The 26,282-nt window shown below is 40.9% G+C and overlaps 1 gene segment (V, D, J or C); it reads right to left on the reverse strand.

Moving 5' to 3' along the window:
• Positions 1-253: 253 nt before the first annotated feature.
• On the reverse strand, positions 254-24,323 carry LOC140497754 (T-cell receptor gamma chain C region C10.5-like). The segment is given in 4 exon segments: positions 254-680; positions 3,501-3,554; positions 11,732-12,052; positions 23,711-24,323. Coding segments are annotated over 4 exon segments (642 nt in total).
• Positions 24,324-26,282: the final 1,959 nt, after the last annotated feature.

The raw sequence follows: 26,282 nt of genomic DNA on the forward strand, positions 1-26,282 counted from the left end.
GCCCCCATCACTTTCTAGCTGTGTGACTGACTAAGTCATTGATGCTCTGGGAGCCTTTGTTTTCTCTTCTGTAAATTGGGGTGAGTTAGACCCATAATGCCTCCCTCACTGGGCTGTTGTGAGGCTCCAAGGCAGTACTATGTTTCAAGTACTTTGCACCCCTGAACGTGCTCCACAGAGGTGAGACATCATCATCCCATCACTGGGTAGCATTGGACTAGGTCGGACCAACAAAGATGACACAGAAAAGAGGGAAATTTAGTGCCTTTTTTATTGGGGAGAGGTCTATCAGTAAGGAGGTGCCTAGATATCTAGAGCAAAGCACACAAAAGAACAAAATTTTTACAACCTAAAGTTTCCTGTTTGTCCAACAGATTAAAAGAAACCATTTTGCATTTTCCAAGTTACAAGAAAGATGCATTGTTAAGCAAGAAAAGAAAAGAGAATCTATAATGTGGCCACTAGCAACCTGCAGAAGATAACACCAAACACGCAGATAAACTCTCCCCTCCGTGAGAGCTGAGGGGCACCTCAGCGTGACTACTTTGTGCCTTGGTTCCAAGCCGCTCTCTTCTGGTAGAGGAAGAAGAGGGTAATGGTGAAGTACACGGTACTCTTCACAAGCAGGATCATATAGGTATAAATGGCCGATGTGTTGGCAAAATGCAGCTCCTGGAGCTCTAAAAGGAGAGAGCGTGGTTAGTGCTGCATGGCCCTTTAGGAGATATAGGAGCACAAGCATTGGGAGCAGAAGCCCCTGACCCTAGGCTCTGGCAGGGACAGCACCAACAACGAAAGTGAGCCCTGAAAGGAGACTGGAGAAAGCAGGATACGCTAGGCCACCGGTGCGCTTGTATAATTGCTCAGAACACTTCTTTATGCTGCTCTTTCTTGGATTCTCTTTTCCTCACTGGGTCTAATTCAGAAACATACAGAAGTATAATAATAATGTTAACAAAAAACTAGCATTTATGTCTTGTTTTATAAACCTTGAAGTACTGCATAAGTAGGGGCTATGATGGTTTTTATCATTACTAATAAAAGCAATAGCAGTGGATGGAGTCATCCTTCCAGATCTTCTAGAGAATTCCTATGTCAGAGCTGGGAGGGGCCTCAGGGGCCACCTAGGGAAACCCTTCCTTGAACAGGAGTCCCTAAAGTCTTGCAGTTATTAAGCCATGAACTTAATTTGTTTTTTTTTTAATTGATAACTGCATTTCAACACATTCGTTTCCTTTGTAACTCAGTCTCACACACTTATTAGCTGTGTGATCGTGGGCAAGTAAGTCACAATCTCTGTCTCAGTTTTCTTATCTGTAAAATGGGGATAGCAGCAGCACCTACATCCTAGGGTGGTTGTGAGGGTCAACTGAGATCATTATAAAACGCTTAGCACAATGCCTGGCACATGATTAGTTATTATTTATTAATTTATGCATTTAAAAACAAGCTTCTGAGAAGGGACGCAAAACCTTTACCAGCCTGCCCACAGTGCAAAACGGTAAAGCTCCCTTAATCTACATCATTTCCATCAAATGGTAATCCAGCCTTTGCCTGAAGACCCCAGTAAAGGTGAATCCACTACCTCCCAAGGGAAAAATACTACAGACAATCTCAGCTTTCACCAATCTGAGCCCCTAAATTAGAAACTGAGGAACAGGTGAGGAGGAAAGAGCCCTGATCTAGGCTCTAAAGATCTCAGACTGCACCTTTGCACTTGCTAACTTTATGACCACAGTCAACTCAAATTCTTCTGAACCTTAGCTTCTGCATCTGTAAAATGGGGATGACGATCCCTTTGCTTCTCACCTCATTGGATTATTGCAAGGAAAGGACCATGTCTACCTGAGATATAATAAGTCCATGGAAATGTGAGTTATTTTCCTCAGAGAGAATCAGAAGTTGCATGTGTCTTCTTAAGACAGATTTGTCCACTGCATTGGGAAAGGATCATGTAATTGCAAGGGACTGCCCCTAAAATCCTATGGATCCTTGAAAACACAGCACTATGGTCTGGCATGGAGGGGTCATATCTGTGGCCAGTAGCCCACAATACTCCTCAAATCTCCTAAAAAGATCAGGTTAAAATGTGAGTGGGAAATATTTAGCAAAATAAATAAAAATTCAGGAAGACATACATGATGTTGCATTTAAAAACTAAGTCAAAATGTAGCCCCGAGGGATTTTTAGCCTTGGATTAGTGCCTCCCTATTTGAGTTTGAACCCACAGGTCTGGAGAGAAGACAGTGCTGCAAGTGCAAAACTTTCATTTCAGAGACGTTTCCATGGGGTCAGTAGTTGGGGACCATCCCCAGCTGCTGATCCTGCTAGGGCTTTGGCTGATTCCTTCCTCATCTCTCATCTGAGGCTGACTTGTTGCCCAGATTGGATTGCTGTGAGAACCAATCCCGACTAAAGTTCCGAAAACCCATTGGAAAATACAAATGGGAGGCATTTTTACTGTTACCATTGTCAGGCAGGCCTAGATTGGACACTTGAATTGTGCCCCTCCACCAAAAGTTTTTGTTGATCCTGAGCCCGAGTTTCTGTGGAAGCTTTCATTCTGTGACATTGTTGCATGGCTAAGTCACTTCTCATCTCTGGGTCTGTGTCTTCAACCAAAAAATGAGGATTTGTACCTGGATGACTCTGAATCCCTTCCCCCTCGAATGGCACAAGATTCCATGTAACTTGGCTGATGTGACAGAGATACTGTCCCACAAATGAGTGCATGAAGGCAAATAGAGCCAGACTGTTTTCATTGGATTCAGAGGGAATCTTAGATATCATCCCCTTCACCTTCTTCTCCATTTTACAAGGAGGAAAAGGAGACCTAGGCAAAGGAAGGGACCTAACCAATGTTCTACAGAGAGCAAATGAGGTTTATAAAATGCTTTCCTAAAAATCCCTGTGAGACTAGGTATCATTGTCCTGATTGTACAGATGGGGAAATTGAGGCTCAGAAAAGTTAAGCAACCTGACAAGCATCAAGCTGTTAGTTTCGTCCAGGATATGACTGCATTTTCCTGACTACAAGCGTGACATTTTCTCCACTAAGAAGTGGAGACCCAGAGGGCTTCAGTGACTCAACCATATTCACACACCACTAGTCAGTGCTACAGCTGGGACACGAGGTCATTAACTCAACTTCGTTGCTTTGGGTTGACCAAGACCTGGGGTGATTCTTGGGGAAAGGTCTAGGATGCCTTCCATCCTGGAACTCCCAGGCCAGCTGCTTCCCAAGCTCACATCAGTCAAACACTTCCAATCTTTCTGGCCCCAGAAGCCCTAGATTCCAGATTTTGTACAGTCAGATTATGATATGAAGAAAGTGTCCTTACATAGACAAGCCAGCCTTCCACATTTCCCTGCAACATTGAGGGTCTTGTTCTGGATCCCAGGAAGCTTCCATCCCTCCCCCAATCTCCAGAAATACAAAGTTGGGTGGACCATAATAAAGACTCCCTACAGCCCAGAAAACAAGTTAATGGGGATCTTACCTTTCCCAACTTCAGTTTTGTTACACTGATTTGAAGAGTGATTTTCTTTTAAAACTAGGAAAAGGATGAAAACCAGAAAAAAATTTCCATTTAGTTAGCTACCCACATATGTTTATGTCCACAGAAAAACATCCATCCAGAGAAAACCATATGATTCTGGCAAGAGTCTTTTCAGGTGATGCTTTTTTCTATTCTCATTCATTCATTCATTCATTCATTCATTCATTCATTCATTCATTGTACTGAGTTCCACTGAATTTTGGACATATGGTGGGACTGATGGGTCAAGCAGGTAATATTTAATCAGACAATTAAACAGACAAACTGATATCTCCTTCAAGGACTTTGTGTTAGCTACATGCATGGATGGTCTGAGTGTTTGAATCTAAAATATTCGTTCATTCAGGGAATGGTAAAGTTAGTCAATCACTAAATTTATTAAGTGCCTGCCATGTGCTAGAAACTGTGCTGTGTGTAGAGTTGGAAGAGAGCTTGGAGACCACTCAGCCCAGTCAGAACAACAGAGTGCTTGTCTCCTGAGTAAACAGGATTCCTGCCAGATGCTAGGACACCATGCATGGGATCCTTCCTTCAAGGATTGGACTCAACAATTAAGACAATTGATTTCTTGAGTGGAAAGTCACTACCCCTGGTTCGGTTTGTGTGGGCTCAATGATAGTGACACAAGGAAACGTCTCTTTGAAAGGACTTTGCATGATGGTTTATGCCCCTGGCATTGACTTCTCTGTGTACATTGCTCCTGGGGGATGCAAGCTTCTTTAGGGCAGGGATTGTTCAGTCTTCGTGCCCACAGTCCCTGATCAAATCATTCTTGGAAGTTTTGAAGGGAATAAACTGATGGGTACCCTCTTTCACTCTTACATGATCATTAAATGACTTGGGTTTTCTTAGAATTTAACCTACCAACCTACTTTAACCATTCAAATCAATAAATATTCCTTGCATTGTTACATGCCATTGGGCGCCTAGAGGTCAACTGAAGCAGACATTTCATTGGGAAAATGCTGAAGCATGCACCCTTCACTTCAATATTTGGCCAGTACACTCCACCAAGCTGACATGGCCACTTGTACTAAAGGGAGGCCTTAACATTCATCTAGAACAGTGGTCTTAACCTGGGATCTGTGAACTTATTTTGTCAAAGAAGTATATTTCAGTACAGTTGCTTTACTTTGTAATCCTATGTGTTCCATTTCAGGCACTTAACAACATAATTTTGAGAAATGGTCCGTAGCCTTCTCCAGGCTGCCAAAGGGGTCCATGAATAAAAATAAATTAGAACCGCAGTAACCCAACCTATTTATGTTATGGACAAAGAAACCAAGGTCCAGACAAGTGAAGCAAATTGTCCCAGGTCACAAGTGACAGAGCCAGGATTTGAACCTGGGTCTTCTGCTAGTAAATCAAGCATCCTTCCCATCATCCTGTCCTGCGTGCTGGGCAAGCTTATAGAATTTTGTGTCTCTTCACTTGGAAAGTAGTCAACAGCAGAGTGACAAGAATGAACGACAAAGGACAAATGGAAGAAATTGTCCTGGTACAGATCAGATTAAAAAAATTAAACTTGATAAGGAAGCCATTTGTTTACCAAGAATGGTCTGGAAGAGAGGTTTCCATTGACCAACTTCAAGCAAATATGATTTTCTACTAAACTTCTTTGTTTATTAAGAAGTTCCTTGTGACCTTTTTATCAGCCAGTTCATTGAAGTAACAAATGATGTGCATTTAAAAACAAATTTTTGTTGACCCTAATCCCGAGTTTCTATGGAAGCTTTCATTCTGTGACATTGTTGCATGATTAAGTCCCTTCTCATCTCTGGGCCTGTGTCTTCAACCATAAAATGAGGATTTGTATCAAGATGATTCTGAATCCCTTCCCCTCGAATGGCACAAGATTCCATGTCACTTGTTTAACGTGACAGAGATACCGCCCCATAAATGAGTGCTTGAAGGCAAATAGAGCCGCACTGTTTTCATCGGATTCAGATCTGGAGGGAGTCTTAGATATCATCCCCTTCACCTTATTCCTCATTTTACAATGAGGAAATGGAGGCCTAGGCAACCTAGGGACCTAACCAATGTCCTACAGAGAGGAAATAATGTTTATAAAATACTTTCCTAAAAATCCCTGTGAGACCAGGCATCATTGTCCTGATTGTACAGGTGGGGAAGCTGAGGCTAAGAAAAGCTAAGCGACCTGACAAGAATCAAGTTGTTAGTCTTGCCCAGGATATGACTCCATTTTCCTGACTACAAGCACGATGTTTTCTCCACTAAGAAGTGGAGACCAAGAGGGCTTCAGTGACTCAACCATATTCACACACCACTAGTCAGTGCTACAGCTGGTACACAAGATCATTAATCCAACTTTGCTGCCTCGGGTTGAACAAGACCTCAGGTGATTCTCAGGGAAAGGTCTAGGATGACTTCCGTCCTGGACGTCTCAGGCCAGCTGCTTCCCAAGCTCCCATTAGTCAAACACTTTCAATCTTCATGGCCCCAGAAGCCCTAGATCCTAGACTTTGTACTGTCAGATTATGATACAGAGGAAGTGTCCTTACATAGACAAGCCAGTCTTCCACATATCCCTGCAACATTGGGGGTCTTGTTCTGGATCCCAGGAAGCTTCTATCCCTCCCCCAATCTCCAGAAATACAAAGTTGGGTGGACCATAATAAAGACTCCCTACAGCCCAGAAAACAAGTTAATGGGAAACTTACCTTTTATACCTTCAGTTTTGTTACGGTGATTTGAAGAATGATTTTCTTTGACAACTAGAAAAAGGAAAAAAAATAGAAAAATTTCCATTTAGTTAGCTACCCATATATGTTTATGTCCACAGAAAAACATCCATCTAGAGAAAACCATAGGATTCTGGGAAGAGTCTTTTCAGGTGATGCTTTTTTCTATTCTCATTCATTCATTCATTCATTCATTCATTCATTCATTGTACTGAGTTCCACTGAATTTTGGACATATGGTGGGACTGATGGGTCAAGCAGGTAATATTTAATCAGACAATTAAACAGACAAACTGATATCTCCTTCAAGGACTTTGTGTTAGCTACATGCATGGATGGTCTGAGTGTTTGAATCTAAAATATTCGTTCATTCAGGGAATGGTAAAGTTAGTCAATCACTAAATTTATTAAGTGCCTGCCATGTGCTAGAAACTGTGCTGTGTGTAGAGTTGGAAGAGAGCTTGGAGACCACTCAGCCCAGTCAGAACAACAGAGTGCTTGTCTCCTGAGTAAACAGGATTCCTGCCAGATGCTAGGACACCATGCATGGGATCCTTCCTTCAAGGATTGGACTCAACAATTAAGACAATTGATTTCTTGAGTGGAAAGTCACTACCCCTGGTTCGGTTTGTGTGGGCTCAATGATAGTGACACAAGGAAACGTCTCTTTGAAAGGACTTTGCATGATGGTTTATGCCCCTGGCATTGACTTCTCTGTGTACATTGCTCCTGGGGGATGCAAGCTTCTTTAGGGCAGGGATTGTTCAGTCTTCGTGCCCACAGTCCCTGATCAAATCATTCTTGGAAGTTTTGAAGGGAATAAACTGATGGGTACCCTCTTTCACTCTTACATGATCATTAAATGACTTGGGTTTTCTTAGAATTTAACCTACCAACCTACTTTAACCATTCAAATCAATAAATATTCCTTGCATTGTTACATGCCATTGGGCGCCTAGAGGTCAACTGAAGCAGACATTTCATTGGGAAAATGCTGAAGCATGCACCCTTCACTTCAATATTTGGCCAGTACACTCCACCAAGCTGACATGGCCACTTGTACTAAAGGGAGGCCTTAACATTCATCTAGAACAGTGGTCTTAACCTGGGATCTGTGAACTTATTTTGTCAAAGAAGTATATTTCAGTACAGTTGCTTTACTTTGTAATCCTATGTGTTCCATTTCAGGCACTTAACAACATAATTTTGAGAAATGGTCCGTAGCCTTCTCCAGGCTGCCAAAGGGGTCCATGAATAAAAATAAATTAGAACCGCAGTAACCCAACCTATTTATGTTATGGACAAAGAAACCAAGGTCCAGACAAGTGAAGCAAATTGTCCCAGGTCACAAGTGACAGAGCCAGGATTTGAACCTGGGTCTTCTGCTAGTAAATCAAGCATCCTTCCCATCATCCTGTCCTGCGTGCTGGGCAAGCTTATAGAATTTTGTGTCTCTTCACTTGGAAAGTAGTCAACAGCAGAGTGACAAGAATGAACGACAAAGGACAAATGGAAGAAATTGTCCTGGTACAGATCAGATTAAAAAAATTAAACTTGATAAGGAAGCCATTTGTTTACCAAGAATGGTCTGGAAGAGAGGTGTCCCTTGACCAACTTCAAGCAAACATGATATTCTACTAAATTTCTTTGTGTATTAGGAAGTTCCTTGTGACCTTTTCATCAGCCAGTTCATTGAAGTGACAAATGACATGCATTTAAAAGCAATGTCTGGGGATTCTTTGGATGTTTTCATTAAAAACAACTTCCTTGAATAAGGGACACTCAGGGTTGGTTTCCTTGTTGTTTCTGAAAGTCACATCTATGTAAAAAATGGACACCTATGAAAACCAAAGCGGTAAGTACATTTACAAGAATGAGTCACTGGAACCCAAAGGAGAGAACCCAATTCTGAGCCAGCATTCGGGGAAATGATCAGCATTGCCCCTCTCCTTTCCTCATCTCTACTGTAAACTCCTCCTGCCTCTGGGGCTCATAGACTGTGTCTATAGAAAAAAGCCATTGGATTCATTTTATTCGCAAACTAGTCAGCAATCAGACAAAACTGAACCACCTAATGCAGACATTGAATAAAGCCCAGTTTAACACAATGGAATGAAGAGCAGACATGAGAGTATTATTCAGGCAAAAAGACAAAACCCAGCATGATGCTAAAAAAAAAAAAAATCCCAACCCTCCCAGGCCTAAGGATTGAGGTTAATTTGACGTCAAAAGGCCTTGAGCAACTTGAGTGATCCATGTGGGTGTGAAACACCTAGATTTCCTCCCTTCACTTTGTATCTGGGCAACCATAGCAGGAGAAAGTATCATGGGGGAAAATATGAAATTCTGTTAAAAATAGGATTTTGGATATGGAGCATGGATTTGGAACTGGGAGGGACCTCATGCCTCCATTTTATAGATAAGAAAACTGAGGTCCAGAGATTAGCCTCCTGTGTCAAGTAAAACTGGTAGTAAGAGAGACAGAATTCAAGCTCAGGTCCTCTGACCTCAGAGCCAGTGGACTTTCTACCACATTGTCTCATCCCTTCGAAAGCAGACACAGACTCAGCAGACCATTTCTAGTCCCTCTTCCCCTCCACACCTAGAGACTTTTCCCCTAAGACATTTGTCCAAGTCTGACAAAAGCCGGAAAGAGTGTAAAGAAAAGACTCCATCTCTCTGCTATGATTAAGCTATTGTCACATTCATTTCAAAAAGTAGATTGTGATACAATGGGAGCTGGAAACCATCTGCACTCCTTGGATGTCTCTAGCATAGGATAAGGTGGTGGTATCCTGTCTGGTGTGGAAAAGGGCCACCAATCCATTAACAAGCATTTATAAAACATCTATTCTATGCGTGTTCACTCTACTGGACGCCAGAGATGTAGAGACAGAAGGGAAATCAGGCTCCCCAGGAGCTTGTTATTTATCTGAGAAGCAACATTTATAAGTTGTAGTTTGTTTATGATCCCAAATACCCAGTTTGACAGATCTCACACCAGGGAATCAACCAATTAAAACTGACTGGTGATGATGCATGAGCCACACCATCACCAGGTCTTGGGGTTTGTTACTGAGAATTGTAGGAATTTTATGACCAGAAGAGATAGAAACCAGTATAAGGACAGGGATTGGACCTGTGATATTATTGGCAGAAAAATGCCCAGGGAAGGAAATTTCCCCTGCCAAAGCAACCTGGCTCCCCTCTGAAACTTACAGTTTTAGAAGTTAATTGATTTGTCCAGAGTCACATAGTCAGTAAAGGTGAGAGGCAACACTGAGTTCAAATCTTCCTGGCTTCCAAGGCTAGGTCTCCCATGAAGCCACTCTCTCTCAAATATATGCCTATGTATATTATATATATTATATGTGTTATATATATTATATACGTGCATATTATATATGTATACACACAGATGTAGACATATATTTGTATGTCTATATGTATATGTATGTGTATAAAATGATACATTAAATAGAGAGATTTTTTTTCCAGTGGAGGGAGGTACCAAAGTATAGCTTGCATGATATGTACTAGCAACCAAACTCCCCGCTTATTGTTTCATGAACTCACATCTCCATCTTCCTACTTGTGCATCAGCTGCCCCTCGTGACTGAAATGGACTCCCATCTCACCCTTTGAATTTTTGTATTAAAACATTTCTCGGTCTCCCTCACTGTTGGGGTTCTCTCCCTTCCCTAGTGAGTAGGCATATACTTATAGCCTCCCTTCCACAGAACATAAGCCCCTTGAGGACAAGGGCTATTCTCCATGTTGTCTTTGTATCTCCAGTACTTTATAAAGTGTCTGGTTCATAGTAGTTTGATAGATTGCTTTTGGACTGAAGTGGACTGAATTTCTTCTGATGTTATGAGTTGAGGGTTTGGAGCAACAAACTGCAAAGCAGCTGGGAGTACTAGACATTCCAGTCAGCAAATTCTAATGGTTGATTCCCTGTGGGTGGGATTGTGAGATCTGCCAAGACATCCATGTGATTTCCTAGCGAAGATATATTTCTACATTTTTTTTCACTTTTTCTTTGGTGTATAAGTGTCCATGTAATCGGTGATTATGAGCAGGAAGCACCTTGGTAGATTGTCTTGTCTAGTGCAAACTTGGAGTTCTTCTGAGTGGTCTGCAAACCCAAATGTGTACTCAATATACCTTCTGTAGACTAAATGAGCAGTTTGTTTCACATTTAATAAATACAATGATATACAAATTCTCTTAAATGTCACTGATTTCAGAGCTTTTTCTTATCCTATATTTTGCAGCTCTTAGAACAGTACCTGGCAAATGATAAGTGCTTCATAATTATTGATTTTTTTCAAACCAATGAATTAATATTAATAATAAAATGACTCATGTTGAGGTCCTGAAAAATTTGACATCACAAAGGGCCCTTTGTTCCTTGAAAAGGTAGGGAAGATGTTACATCCCTCTACAATCTGCAGATGAGGATACGAAGGTCTGGAGAGGAGCATATAATGAGTAAGTGCTAGAGCTGGGTGCTGAGTCCAGTGCCCTTTGGTCTTTCTATGGATGTAGATGTAGATATAGATGTAGATGTAGATGTAGATGTAGATGTAGACGTAGATGCAGATGTAGATGTAGAAGGATGTAGATGAAGTCCCGTGTACTCAGAGGATTTTGCCTTTGCCTTTCCCCCAGAATTTACTGAAACACAATGGGAGGACAGAATCTTGGCCCCACTAGCTTGATGTGCAAATATTTGATATGAGATCTTTGTGCTGAGCTCACATACCAGATGAAAGGATTTATTCTAACATTATGTGAATCTTAGATGTCTCTGCTTTTCTCTTAGTGGTTTGTTTGGATGGAAGATGAAATGTAATGTGGGGGCAAAAACATTAGATATGTTCATGGACTAAAAGGAGGGAAGATTATCAAAAGTCACTCTTTATTGAAGGAAACAAAAGAACTTACTTTGGTATAGGACTCTATGGTCTACCTATGTCTTTTGATGCAACGGTCCCAATCCTGTCTGGTCCTTTCAGTATGGTTATTGACCAGTTAATTCAGTTATAACAATTAGGGGGCTTATCTGTATGTTTTGCTTTCTCTCTCTCTGTCTCTGTTTTTGTTTCTCTTTGTCTCTCTTTCTTTCCCCTATCTCCTCCCCCTCTTCTCTCCCTCCTTTCTTCCCTCCCTCCCTCCTTCCTATTCTCTCTCACTTTCTGTTTAAATTCCCCCATAAAAATATAAACTCTTTGAAGGCAGGTGCTCTTTTAATTTCTAATTTGTAACTGCAGTATTTAGTATGCTTGGCATACTGTAAGTATTTAATGCATTATTGGTGATTGACTTTGGGAGGCTGGGCAGAACTTTGAATGACAGTGAGGCCAATTCTTGATTCTGCTAATGGAAAGCCCTTGGAGAGAGAGAAGAGTCAACATGCAGAAATATGGAACTTTGTTTCCCTGCTCCTGAGATCAGGGTACATACCTTCCGAAATTGAAGGAAGACGAACTGCCACAGGTTCTATGCCCGATTCCTCATGTTGGAAGTAGTAAGTGAGGTTTTTAGGCTGGGTGTCTTCTTGCACAGTCAGCCAACTGACCTGCGAGTATGAACCATTGACCTTAGTGATAGGTCCAAGCTGTGCATCCAGCTGGCGTGACTTCTCATCTTTCCAATATGTTTTAACGACACTGGGGAAAAAATCCTCCAGCAGGCAAATGTAGGTCCCAGATTTTTTTTTCTCCACTTCTTCCAAAGTAGGGAGAAAAACTGTGGGTTTTGGTACTTTCTTTTTAACAGCAGAATCTACAGAGAAAACAGAAGAACAAAAAGATATTTTTTGGAAAAACTGAAAGGCTAATATTGGTGCCACTAATGCTGGTCAAAGCAAGTTCTGAACCTCAATGCTATTCCAAAGAAAGATGCCCCTTAGGCTTCTTGAGGCACCATTTGTTTTAGACTCACACAATTTCAAGGTTCAAAAGGACTATAGTAGTCACCTAGTTGAACCTGAAACTGGAAAACTGTTCCCTATATACCATACCCAAATGGTCATCCAGCTGAGGCAGCCACTACTTCTGAAGGCAGTTCCATCTACTTTTGGATGGCTTGAGTTGTTAGAGAGATCTTCCTTATCTTGGGTGGAAATATGCCCCTTTCCAACTCAGTTCTGCCATATTGGGTCAAGCAGCAGAACAGGGCAAAACTCTCTTTCAGATGACAACCCGTTATAAACTTTTACCACATTATTTCTGGGTAATCACCAGTTTTGATGAATAGGAAATTGCATAGGAAATCTGGCCTTCAGGATGGGAGATGATATTAAGAAGGGCCATTCTTGTGAACTGACTGACTTGTGTATTTCTTTAGAATTCATCCAGATGTTTTTTCTAGGTGATGCTGAAACCAGTTTTTCTCTCCCTAGACCTAATTCAAATGTCACCTGATTTATTGAATTTTATACAGGATGAAATGCTTGGAAAAGTTTTAAGAAACCACATTATGTTGTTGCCAAAGGGAATTTCACATCAGTGTTCCATGGAAGTAAATCAGACTGCAACTTTTGCTTTCAAACATGAATATGGAGCTTTCAAATTCTCAAAAATTCTGGTCAGAAAAATATTTATAGCAGCTCCTTCTGTGGTGGCGAAGAATTGGACATTGAGAGGATGCCCATCAATTGGAGAATGGCTGAACAAGTATGTGATTTTAATGGAATATTATTGTGTTATAAGAAATGACACGTAGGATGATTTCAGAAGAACCTGGAAAAACTTACAGGAACTGATACAAAGTGAAGCAGAATCAGAAGAACATTGTATGAATAATGATACTGTACGATGAAGATCTGTGAATGACTTGGCTATTGTCAGAAACAGAATAAATCAAGGCAATGTCAAAGGAGCTCCGATGAAGAATGCTATCCACCTCCGGAGAAAGAACTGATATTACCTGAATACATACCAGAGCATACTATTTTTCACTTTCTTCTATTTGAGTTTTCTTACACAATATGATTAATGTGGAAATGTTTTAGATAATTGCACATGTGTAACCTATATTGGATTGCTTACCATCTCAGGTTGGGGGTAAGAAAGGGAGGTAGGGTTAGAATTTGTAATTGAAAACTTTAAAAAAAACCCAAATGTTAAAAATGGTTTTTACTGTAATTGAGGAGAATATAAAATATTTTCTTAAAAATTCTGCTCAGTTTCAAAGTTTACATTTTTCTTAATTTTTCACAAGAAAGTCATTAGATTATTCAAGAGCATATCATCTCATACTCCTTCCAAAAGTATAAATTATGTCTTAAGTTTGAAAAGCTGCCTTCTCTTGATAAAGGATGCTCTTTCCTCCCACCAGTTGTTTTCCAGAAGAGGGGTTGACTTTATTTTGTATATCATTATCTTGTATTTTGAGATACACATTTACCAGTAATAATGTATTGTGCTTTATCCAAAACATTTCAGAGAAATGATTCGATTGGTCTTTTCAAAATGGCCTTTGCTTTCTGAAGTTTTATGTGAGTTTTATGTGAGTTATAGATTTTTCATGCCTTTTCCTAGGTTGAACTTCACTAATAATTGGGAATTTTCTATGTATTTCAGCATCTTTCAAATACAAATACATTTAATCACTTACTTTACCCTTCAATCCCCACCTTCTCCATTGTTTTGTTTATCCAGCTGGCAACAGGATTGTTCCAGATCCCTACTAATTACAACCTACATTGGGAATGACGAACTATGAAGAGGCTGATGGATCTGATGCCCTGAGGGCTTCTTGTAAGAACTTCTTAAATCATTAGGACTCAATGTGACATCTTAATGGAGCTGCTGCCAGAAGGGTAAAAATAGCCAATGCATTCACCAATATTTCATTAAATTCTTCCACTGAGATCCTACACTGATGCCTCCTCATGTCTTGGGAGGAATTTGACTTCTTAAAATTTGTGCCAATGGATCACAAGCTCTGGTATATTCCTCCAAGACAGGCACCAAGCTGTGTGTCCACCATCCCCAAATCAGCCGAGCTATGTTTGGTGAAGGTCTTCATAAGTTGCTGATTTGGTGATGAGGACTGGAAAAACTCATAAGTCACATACACTGTAAAGCCATACCAGAGTCAAAGGGACTAGAGGAATCAGTTAATTAAATGTGAAGTTTGATTTTTCACCCTAGCCAGTTTTTTTGAGGTTTTTTGTTATCATGCAGACAAGTTCATTAGTTTCATTTCCCAATAAGCTAAAATAATGAAAAGATACAGCAAAATAACAGGGGCTTTCCCCACTCGAGCCATAGTCCTTTACGATGTGTACCCACCCCCTTCAGAACAAGGTGATTTCCCAATTCCCACTAATTTCAACCATATCCTTATGGCCATCCCTACTGGAAAATAGCCTGCTGTACTCATAGACCTTCAAGAGCTGTGGGTTTTTGCTTTCCTAAATGGACCAAACCTCGTTTTATGGCTGGGATGTCTAGGAATTGATGGAAACATAACTGAAACACTTACTTGTCACAATGAGCTTTGTCCCTTCACCAAAGACTTTAACAGGTCCCACTGTGGGACAGCCAGCTACAAAAACCATCTAAGGAAGCTCACCCACAGCCAGAGACAGAATCAAGGCACACTGTGGGGCCAAAGGGTGTGTCTCCATGGTATTTTTTCCTGTGTGTATATTCTCCATAAATTTACCAAACCCCAGCCAAGCTTTCATTGAACCTTAGTTATCCAACTCAATCATTTGCGCTGAATTCTACCTATTTCTTTTCTTCTCCTTTCCCGTCTATTCTCTCATTGCTCCTCTAAACAATGCTCATTTCAACTCCACAAAAAAAATTTACCGAATCACAGCCATATTTTCAATTAACATTAGTTCTCCACCTTACACATTAGAGTTGATTCTCTGTAAATTTTGCTTTTCGTCTCTTTTTACCCTCATTCCTTTTGTTACTCCTCTCAAAATACTCCTTTTGATTTGTGACAGTTTTTCTAATTTATTAGATTGGTTAGAGAACATGTCCGCTTTTGGAAAGAACCTCCGAAGACTATCATGTGTCAGTCACCGTAAATGTTCTGACCTTTATTTCTTGATAGTGAGAAAACACCAACGACAAAACACCTGGAGTACTTAGAAAAATTCTGTTTTTGAACTTTTACAAAGTAATATTTACTTTACTGACATAACATTAACAAATACAGAAACACTTCTAGGAAAATATCTTCTCCCAGAAGCAGGTTCCTGGGTCTCCCAGGTGAGTACTTCCATCTTTTTATTTTTTAACTTTGGATTCAAGGGCCAAAACACAAATACAAAACAGAAAAGAAACAAAAACATATCATAAACTTAAATATTGGAAATTAAATACAAAGTAAGAAAGAAAGCAAGTCGTATGCAGGGCAGAGCGTAAAAGAAGATTCAAAATATGTAACAATTTTCATTTCACGAAAGCCTTATGATGAATAATACAGTGTTGAGAATTGTCCATCGGTCTTTGCCTCCCTGTGAGTTTTCTTTTGTTCTGTGCCATGAGTTTTTTTGTTCTTTTTTCCCTTCTCCCCAAACCCTCAGAAAGTGACAATAAAGTTTAGATATGTTTCTCTCTCTCTCTCTCTCTCTCTCTCTCTCTCTCTCTCTCTCTCTCTCTCTCTCTCTCTCTCTCTCTCTCTCTCTTTCTCTCTCTCCATATATATAATATTCACATATACATATATACATACATATGTAGACATATACTTTCCCCCAAATATTCTGCACCTCGTCTTTGTTTTTATGTTTGTGCATATCTCTTGTTTCCTATCCCTCCTACCTCCTCTACTTCACTTCTACTCATTACCGTGCCTTCCTATTTATTACTTGCCTACCATTCTTCAACCATCCCTCCCCATATCCTCCCATTTCCATAAATCTAAACCCCTTTTCATACCCCCCTTTTTACCTATTCCTTCACCCTTCCCTCTAAAGATCCCTCCCTTGTCCTCTCCCCCTCCCTATGCTGCTACCGTTTTATTTCCTCTGAATTTAGAAGATTTTCACATTTTTCTAAACATCCATTTGTTGCTCCTTCTTAAGCCCATTCCCCATGAAAGTAGGTTACTAGAACTACTAACCCTCTTCCCCTGTCTAATTCCTCTGTATCAGTTCTTCCTCTTGTGCCTCATTTTTATAAAATAATTACTCAGTTTTAATTGTTCCTAAATAATTTTACTTTTTAAATTAATATCATAGTTGGGTTTACTCCAATCTTTGTTATAAGCTAAGCAATTATTAATAAGAATCTTAGATATATATTTTTTACGTGTATAAAATATAAACAGCCTATCCTTATGAGTCCCTTATAATCAGTCATTAGTATAAATATACCTTATATTTTTCTTGGCTCTTATATGTCAAATCTTCCATTAAGTTCAAGATTTTTTTTAGGGAAGCTTTGAAAGTCTGAGAGTTGATCAAATGTCCATATTGTTTTTTCATTCAGAATAATACTTAACTTTGCAGGGAATGATATTTTTGGCTGAAACTCCAGTTTCTTTTACTCTTCTTGTGTTCCAACACTTGCAGTCCTTTAATGTCTTTGCTTCTAGGTCTTGTGTGGTTCTAATTGTGGCTCCATCATATTTAAATTGTTTTCATCTTGATGCTTTTAATATTTTATCCTTGAGCTGGGGTTGTCAGAATTTGACTGTGATATTCCTATGACTTTTCCTCATAGGATCTTTTTTAAGTGGTGATCGGTGGATTTTTTCTATTTCTACTTTCCCCCTTGTTCTAATGCTTCAGGACAATTTTCTTTAACTATTTCTTGTATTAATGTGTCAAGATTCTTTTTGTTGGATCATAAGTTAGTTCAATTATTTTTCTATTTTCTCTTCTTGATCTATTCTCCAAATCTGTTGTTTTTCTTATAGGATGTTTCACTTTCTCTTCTATAATTATTTTGTGGTCTCTTATAATTTTGCTGTCTTCCCTTTGCCCAGTTTTAATTTTCAAGGTGTCTTTTTCTTCTTTAAGGGTCTGGATTTCCTTTTCCTTTCATCACCTTCTTGTTTTTCTTGAATTATTCTTGTTTTTTTTAGTTTTTTTTCTCCATCTCTGTCATTCTGTTTTTGAAAGTCTTTTTTAAGATCTTCTATAAATTCTTTTTGGGCAGGTTACTCTTTTGGGGGGGGGGGGGGGTTCAACATTCTCCTCTGAACGTGATCTCCAGTCATCTCTATTCCCGTAATAGCTTTCTATCGTTGGATTCTTTCTCCTTTACCTGTATATTTTCTTTTGTGGTAATAGCTTAATTTTTGTAATCTCCTCTAACCCTGGGGAATTGGGAAATGGTTCAACTTGCCCCAGAGCTTCAGTTCTGCCTCTAACTTGGAACCAAAGCCAAACCTCCAACCTCCAGTAAGTGCCAGCAGCCAGAAGCTTTCGACCCCCCAGCTTCTGCACTCGCTGGGCAGGTACTGGTTCCTTCAGGGCCCCCAGGTCTTCGCTGGGGTCTGGCATTCTTTATCATCAAAGGTTCCCTCAGTCTTCCTGGGCTCATTCACTATCCAGGGGGTAAAAGATCCAGTTACTGGAGCTGATTCAGTCTCCCAAACCAACCAACCCCAGGGCTTGCAGCTAGTCTGGAGGTGTTTGCTCGGCATGGGGCCAAACCTCGTCCAGGGATTTTGCTTCTGATCTTCTCAAATTGTCCCAGGAAGACCCGGATCATGATCCTATCCTTACTTATCTCCCTCCCTAAGGTGCTATTTGAACTCTTGTGGGGGAAAATCTTGAGAGCTCAGAATTTTCTGACCTACTCCGCCATTTTCCCGGAATCCTCTCGAAAAATTCTTTAGACATTGTTTCCTTGCAAGTGGTTGAATAATTTCCAGAGTGTCTATCATCTGAGTGACTTTCTTTTTCACTTCTCCATTTGAAGTGAGGTTGTCCCTGAATCCTCTGGGGAATTCCTGATGCATAACATGAGTCAGTGTGATAGAGATGGAAAAGAGTTTGGGACCTGGACTAAAGAGACTCAGGTTCCAATTCTGCTTTTTACCTATATAAAAGTAAGCTTTCTTGTTATCATGAAATTTAGACCTGGAACGGATCTTTGTAGCTGTCTAGACCAGGATTTCTTAACATTTATTTTGTGGTTTTGTGTTCTGGATGCCTTTGGCAGCAGGTCAGTGAAGTCTATAGGTCCCTTCTTGGGATAAAGCTTTTAAATGTATAAAGTAAAATGCATAGGAGTACAAGGAAACTAAATGCATTGCAATGCAATGATATGCATACACACACACACAGGTAGCTAGATACGTGTATATGTCTATATCTCTGTATGTATATATAAAGTTCACAGTGCTTAGAACCCCTAACTCTAAAATTCCTCCATTTTATAGATGAGTTAACAGAGATAACCTACTCAAAAACACACAAAGAGAGGAATAAGAGAGAGTTGTGATCTGAATTCAGGTCCCCTGACTCCCAGCAAATTTTAGAAGATATCCAAGAGACTCCTCTTAATGGATCATACCTGATTGCCAAACTATGAAGTTTAACTTTAACACAGAAGACATCCCCACAGAGTCACTCACTGATCCCTAGATTAAAGGGCCCTTCAAGACCACTTGACTTGGAGTTGGCAAACTATGGCTCCCACCCACCACCCTACCTGTTTTTGTATGGTCTGGAGCTAAGAATGGTTTTTACATTTATGTAAATCTAGGCTAACCCATGTCTTCTCTAAGAATTCCCATTAGAACAGAGCCATCAGCTGGCCATCCAGCTTTTTCTCTGATGATGTCTAGTGAATGGGGAGCTCACTCCTACCTCCTCCCCTTTGGAGCAGTTCTCAGGAGGAAATTCATCCCAACCTCCAGACCAAGGTGGCCTCTTTGCAAACAACTTTTCCCATGGCTTCCTGCTGTGCCTGCTGGGGCTAAGCAGAATGAGTTCGATCCCTCTTGAATAGTCATAGGTATGACAGGAAGTAAATTTATGGATATGGTATTTTGTGAAAGAGAACTTTAAACAATAAAAAAGTCATAGGTAAAATGTGATGCAGTTAGTTGCTTGCGGTCTTGTTTTAACTATTACTGAGATTTTAATGGATGCTGATATTTCCCTAACTTTTCCTTCATATGATAGAAACTTATGCAATCAGTATGAAGCCAGAGTGAAGTCAAAGGGACTTTGGAGGAATCATAGGTGTAAAAATGAAAAGTTTGTTTTGCACCTCAGGCAGCATTTGCCCAGAGGATTTTATCAGGCATATTTCCAAAAATAAAATAGAATGACAACAAAAATGACGGATAAAATCCTTTGAAGTAACCCAGCATCTCCCCTGAGCCTTGGTGCATTGCAACCATTCTCTCCAGAGCAAAATGATTTCCCCGCTGCCGCTAACTTCAATCAAATACTCACTGCCATCCCACCAGAAAATGTCCCACTTAGTTTGCAAACATCCCAAATGGATCTAGCCTTACTTTTTACCTGGGATTACTGGAAACTGATGGAAACATGACTGAAGCACTTACTTGTCACAATGAGCTTTGTCCCTTCACCAAAGACTTTACCAGGTCCCACTGTGGGGCATCCAGCTACAAAAACCATCTAAAGAGCTCACCCACAGCCAGAGATAGAATCAAGGTGAAATGTGGGGTCAAAGGGTTTGTCTTTATGGTATTTTTTCTTGTGTGTTTGTTTTCCATAAATTTACCAAATCTGAGCAGAGTTTTCACTGAATTCTCCCTATTTCTTCTCTTTTCCTTTGCCCCTTTATTCTCTCATTTCTCTTCTAAAAACATTCTTTCCAGCTCCACAAATGTTTTCCTAATTTCTTTGATTACTTATTAATTGTGAATTAGGGAAAATTTCCATTTTTTTGAGGTGTGAAAAACCTTGGAAGGAAGTTGAATTTTTGTCACAGTAACTGTTTAAAATTTTGTCTTTTTGTGCGAAGAAAAATAATCAAGGATACAGCTTAGAGAAAAAAAATCAAGCTACATTGTCCTTCCAGCTATTCCCTTAGGTGACAGGGATCTGGTGGCCAATTCAGCACTAAATTTCATGTGTGTGAAATGATTCTCCATTTGAGCATTTCGGCCGTCCCTGAATGTTCCAGAGAATTCTGGAAGTGTGAACATTAGCTTGTATTCAAGAGGAGGGTGCTGTCAACTGGAAAAAGCTTTGGAGCAGAATTAGGAGAGACCCAGACTCAAACCCAGCCTAAAAGACATACCAGTTATATGACTGTGGGCTCTTCCTTTGCCCTTCCAGGACTCAGTTTCCTCATCTGAACAATGGAAATGGTAGAAACTGTTTCACCGTTGAAATGAGCAAATGCAAAATTGTATCTAAAATATTTGACACAGCCCTTCACCATTCCCTCTACAAATGTTAGTTATCATTTTCACGGAAGTCAGACCTGAAAGGGATTACCTGGTCCAGTTTCCTTATTTTATAGATGATACAACTGAGACCCAGAGAATGTTTCAGTGACTCGCCCCAAGGATCTAAAGGTTAGCAGAGCTGCCCTTTGGATACAGGTTCTCCGAACATAAACTCCTTTTTATAAGACTGTGTTCAGAATCCCCATATCGAGTCCTGTCTGACTATCAGCACACAAAGCACAGTGACCTAGTTGTCATGCAACATACCTGTCACAATGAGTTTTGTCCCAGAGCCAAATACTTTGACGTATATTGTGCCCGCACAATGTCTGAGCCCTTTACAAAATCTCTGAACCTAAGAGCGCTCTAAAGTTGTTCAACATTCCTTCCGCCCCACATTATATCTTCCATTTTCTCTTGGAACAACTCTTCTGTCATTCATGTCTGCTCTACTACTTTTCATTGATTGTCTAAATCAACTATGTTCAAAGTGTGTTCTAGGGATCCTTGGGGGTCCCCAAGACTGTTTCAGGGGGTCTACAAGGTCAAAACAATTTTTACGATAATACTAAGATGATTTCATTTCCAGCAGGATAAATAATAGGTAGAACCTACACAAATAAAAAAATATTTGGAGGTGTGGTCCTCAAAAAGTTTTAGGAGTGTAGCGATTACAGGGATCTAAAAGTTTGAGAATTTCTGGCTTTATTCACTGATTCATCCATGCAGTCAGTCAGTGATCCATTCCTGGGATATTTCCTACACCATTACAGCATGCCAAGGAGAGCTGAGATCTGTGCTCCCAAACTGAATATTTCTTCTGTTACTGCCTGAATCATCTTTATGGTGGCTCTTCATTTCTTAAGGAACCACCCCTGGATTTCTCTGTACCTTGTTACCTAAATGATTCCAGGACATTTGGGTGTTCTGATGGGCCTGAGCAAACAGCTCCAAGACTTAAGTAGCTTGCTTTCCTGATTGGATTAAAGATCACATCATAGGTGTTATTACTAGAATAGAATTCCCTCACTAGTAACTTATTTGGTTAAAATATGACTCCTACTTCAAAAGTTAGATTCCGAGTTTCAGAAATTATATTTAAAAACGAGAGGTATACAGAACTTCCCTCCCTTCTTTGAAGAGGTAGGAGATTATGGGTGTGGAACATTGTGTACATTTTCCAGCTGGGTTACTGTGCTGATTTGTTGGGCTAAATCCTCTCTCCCCATCCTGCCCTTTCCCTTCCCCTCCTCTCCTGTTACCAGGGATGTTGCTCTGGAAAGGGGATGTGGACGGATATTTAGAGAGGAAAGTGATGTAAAGATAAGACAGATCAATGAAGTTTTTGAAAAGAAAAGAGTGAGAGGGACCTATTCATACAATTAGGTATAAAAAATAATTATTTCTAATAACAAAAGCTCACATTTAAATAGTCTTTACATTTGGAGCTCTTTTCTTTCATTAGCTCAGGTGACTTCACAGAAACCCTGGGAAGTGTGTTGTCTTTAACCACATTTTACAGGTCAGGAAACTGAGGCTCAGAGCGATTAGTCAGGGTCACACAGCCATTTAGTGTCAGGTGGGATTCAGGGTTTCTTGACTCCAACCCCAGCATTCTGACCATGACACCTTTGCACAAGTGTCTATCGACCCTCAGTCTTGAAGACTGGATATTGTAGTTTGAGGTAATGAAGGGACTTTACTCTGAATCTAGTTCTTCCCTGGCCACAGTTGTAATCCAATCAAGATGCTGCTACAGTGGCTATTATCCTCCATGGAAAATGCATTTGCTAGCTCTAAAATGCCACTTATCCTTGTATTCTGAAATTGCCATTCTCCTTTCCAGGGCAGGGTGGCTGAAGCCTCTGCAGCTCAACAGGAAGTCTGGCTGGGCTTGGTCAGAGCCCCATGCTGGTTACCTCCCTCCACCCCACTCTGTTTCCCCCCACGCCATGAGCTCTGCAGATACCCTTGGAAAGAGAATGGAGTCTGGCAGCCTACCCTCAGCAGCATCATTTCTCACAAATACAGTGTGTGTGTGTGTGTGTGTGTGTGTGTGTGTGTGTGTGCGTGTGTGTGTGTGAATCCATCTAGGTGAAGGCCTTTCTTCTGAAAAGTGTTTTAAAAGTTTAGAGCTGGCAGGTGTTGGGATTGGAAGCTCAATTCCGTGTGGATGGTCTCGGGCGGGTAAAAGTGGGACTTCTAAATCTTAGAGTCTTACGAGGCCCTCCATGAACAGCGGGGGTTCGAGAAGGTCAGACTGAGCTAGCTCGGCTAGCTCGGGTATTTCCGCCTCTCCCCTGGAGATACGTGATGGATGGAGTCTCCCTGCCCTCGAGGTCGTCCTGGATTGGAGCACACCTAGTTACCTAACAGCACGGTATTGAGATGCAAACTGTGTGGCTGAAGATTAAGTAGGATTGAGGAAGCCAGAAAGCTCTCTCTTAGCACGTGTGGAGCCTAAGAGGACAGTAGGGCTCCGCTTCTTTTCTTTCCTCTCTCCCCTCCCCCTCTCTCCCCGCTTGTACTTCTACTTCCAATCCCTTAAGCTTAGCCTCCTTAGGAAATCTCCCCCTCTTCCTCCTAAGGAAGACCCCCGTGCACTTGTAACCGAAACCCTGTGATAAAGCTCAACCCCTGTTCGACTCTGGAACGTCCTTTCTCTCATACGTTTATCCAGTTTGGCCAACCGAAGACCTGGGACAGGTAAGAAAGACTCGGGTAGCCCAATACAGGCCTCTAGGCTTGGCAGGCAGGGATCTCAGAAGTCACTTAAACCCACCTTCTTATTTTACATAGGAGGAAACTGAAGCTCAAAGAGGTCACCTGACGTCCAAAATGACCCAAATGAAAAGTTGCAAAGCCCTAATTCAAACCCAGATCTCAGGACTCCAAAACCAGAATTTTCCCCACTGTATGGTTATGTCCCCTTGAATGAAAGCTCCAGGAAGAAGCTCCTGTCAGGTGGTTGTCTTTATATCCCTCCACCTGACTCAGTGCTGGCACATAGTAGGTGCTTCCTAAAGATGCATTGAATTGGTTTAAATTCCCCCAGATATGGGCAAAAAAGAAGGAAAAAGCACTTACCACTCCCAAGAACTATGAGCTGAGTTCCTTCTGCGAAGATTTTGATCCAGCCTGAACTATCACACTGATCACCTGCTAAACAAAAACCTCCATGAGCGCCACAAGACTTATCCTGGGATGTGAACATCTAGGAATAAAAACAACTAAGTAGACAGATTTCCCCAACATCCTCACATTTGTAATGTGGCTACTTGATCATTGGGCAAGTCCAGAGATTTACTGTCTCTTGGAGTCTCTGTGATGGCAGGCGAGCCTTCCCGAGAGGCACTGAATGAACTGCACACTCCTCAATAAATGAGCAAGGTCACAGTGTCCTCATATGGTGCACAGTAAAGACTTCCCTTAATGGGATCTGCAGGGATGAGGGAGATAATAGAAAAAAAAAATGAATTTGAATAAAGTAGAAACTGAATAAAATATGAAAATGAAATAGACTGAAGATCCCAGGATGTCTGAGGAAGAAACAATAAAGCATCTACTCATTTCACAAGGCGTAAACTGAAGCCCGGAGGTGAAGGGGCTTGCCCAAAGTTATATAGATGATGAGTGGCAGTCAGGGTATGAGCTCACTAAATGACACTCAATCTTCACCCTGGCAGTACATAAGCAGAGCCATTGTGTGTGTGTGTGTGTGTGTGTGTGTGTGTGTGTATGTGTGTGTGTGTGTGTGTGTGTGTGTGTAAGATGGGAGTATGGGGGAGAGACAGAAAGACACCACAAAGAACTTTAGAGCAGAGGAGAGGAGACCACATCTGCTCTTAGCCACAGCCAACGTGGGGCATGGCCACACAGAAAGAAGAAGGTATTTACATGATGGAAAATGGTGGCAGGGTCACTGTAGACTTAAGTACTCCTGTTCCTTTTCTCAGTGCATGGCCAAATAGGAAGCTGTACCTGCAGTCAAGTTGATTTTTTGTTCTGTTGAGTTGACAGTTTAACAGGAAGTGTACTGTTTGTGGCTCTCTGGAAGCAGACTCTTGACATCTGTGCTCCCACATATGGTCGGTTACCAAGTTGGGCTCATTTCAGTTCCATGATTTCTCCTCTGTCCATCTACTCCTTCCTCCCTCTTCCCATCACCACAAACTGATCTGGTCCTTGAGCATCTTCAATAGATAGCTACCTCATTACAGGTCTTTCCCTCTTTACTCTTCTCAAAAGGACCTTGTCCACATTTGGCACATGGAAGTGACCCATTTGAATGTGAATCCACAGTCACTAGGCTGACCACACACAGAAAATTTATTTCTCTTTTAAAGAAATCTTTGGGTGAGAGATTTGAGGCCTGGAATTTGTACCTCATTCAGATAAAGAAAATAAAATGTTCTTTCACAGAAGATGGAATTCGAGCAATTTCTACAATGCCTCCAGTAACATAATGGAATATTGGAATAACAAAGGAAAATGTAATGCAAAACTTTCAGAATTCTTATCAATGTATTTACCGATCATGGCTTCAGAGGACAGATGAGTAAAGCACACCTCCTACCTCTCATTTGAGAGGTGGTGGATTACTGGTGCAGAGTGAGGTATACACTGTCAAACTAATCCAATTTTCCTTAATTGTATCTTGTGTTAAAAAAACACAAGGTCAGGTGTTTTTGAAGAGGAGAGTCATTGTGAAGTCTGAGTGATTTCAAAAGTAGAGCATTAGCAAAACATTTTTAATAAATGAGGACTCAACAAATCACTATTATAATTCATTCATTTTGCCAATCAATAAGCATAGTCCATGCCGTGGCCTAAATGCATTACCCTGATTCTCTAGGAGCTCACATCCTAATAGAGAGACGCTGTTCAAATAACTGTGTACACACAACACACATGTTGAATAAGTTGAAGGTTGTGTCAGAGGGAAAGCATTTGTAGCATGTGTGTGTGTGTGTGGGATGGGGACCAGTCAGCCAGTGAGTCAATAAAGATTTATGAAACATCTAGGGCATCAAGGTGGCACATAGTGCACAGAGCCCTGGGCCTAAAGTCAGGAAGACTTTTCCTCCGGAGTTCAAATCTAGCCTCAGACACTCACTAGCTGTGTGATCCTGGACAAGTCACTTCACCCTGTTTGCCTCAGTTTCTTAATCTGTAAAAAGAGCTGTAGAAGGTCAGTACCTTTGCCAAGAAAACATCAAGTGGGGTCACAGAGAGCTGCACAAGACTGCAAATAACTGAACAACAAAACACCTACTAGGTGCCAGGCATTGTGCTGAGCAAATAACTGGGTAAGTACCTGCTTTCTACAGGATGAATAGGAAATGACCCACAGAAGGAAGGCACTAAAATTAAGAGAGGCTGGCTATGGGTTGGTAGAAGATGGTATCACAGTTGGCACTTGGATGAAACCAGGGAATCCAAGAGGGGACGATGAGGAGGAGGAGCATTCCAGGAATGGGGGTGGGGTAGGGAGATGGACAGCCAGAGAAAATGGTCATAGTAGGGATTTGGAGTGTCTTGTTGAAGGAACATTAAGGACATCAGTGGTGTTCCCAAAACTCAGTTGGGATCATGTTAAGCCCCCTCTTTAAAGAGCTCTAGTAACTCCCTGTCTCTTCTAAAATAAAATTAAAATGCC

The sequence above is a fragment of the Notamacropus eugenii genome, chromosome 3 (genome assembly GCF_028372415.1).
Source record: "Notamacropus eugenii isolate mMacEug1 chromosome 3, mMacEug1.pri_v2, whole genome shotgun sequence".
In the NCBI taxonomy this organism is placed as follows: Eukaryota; Metazoa; Chordata; class Mammalia; order Diprotodontia; family Macropodidae; genus Notamacropus; species Notamacropus eugenii.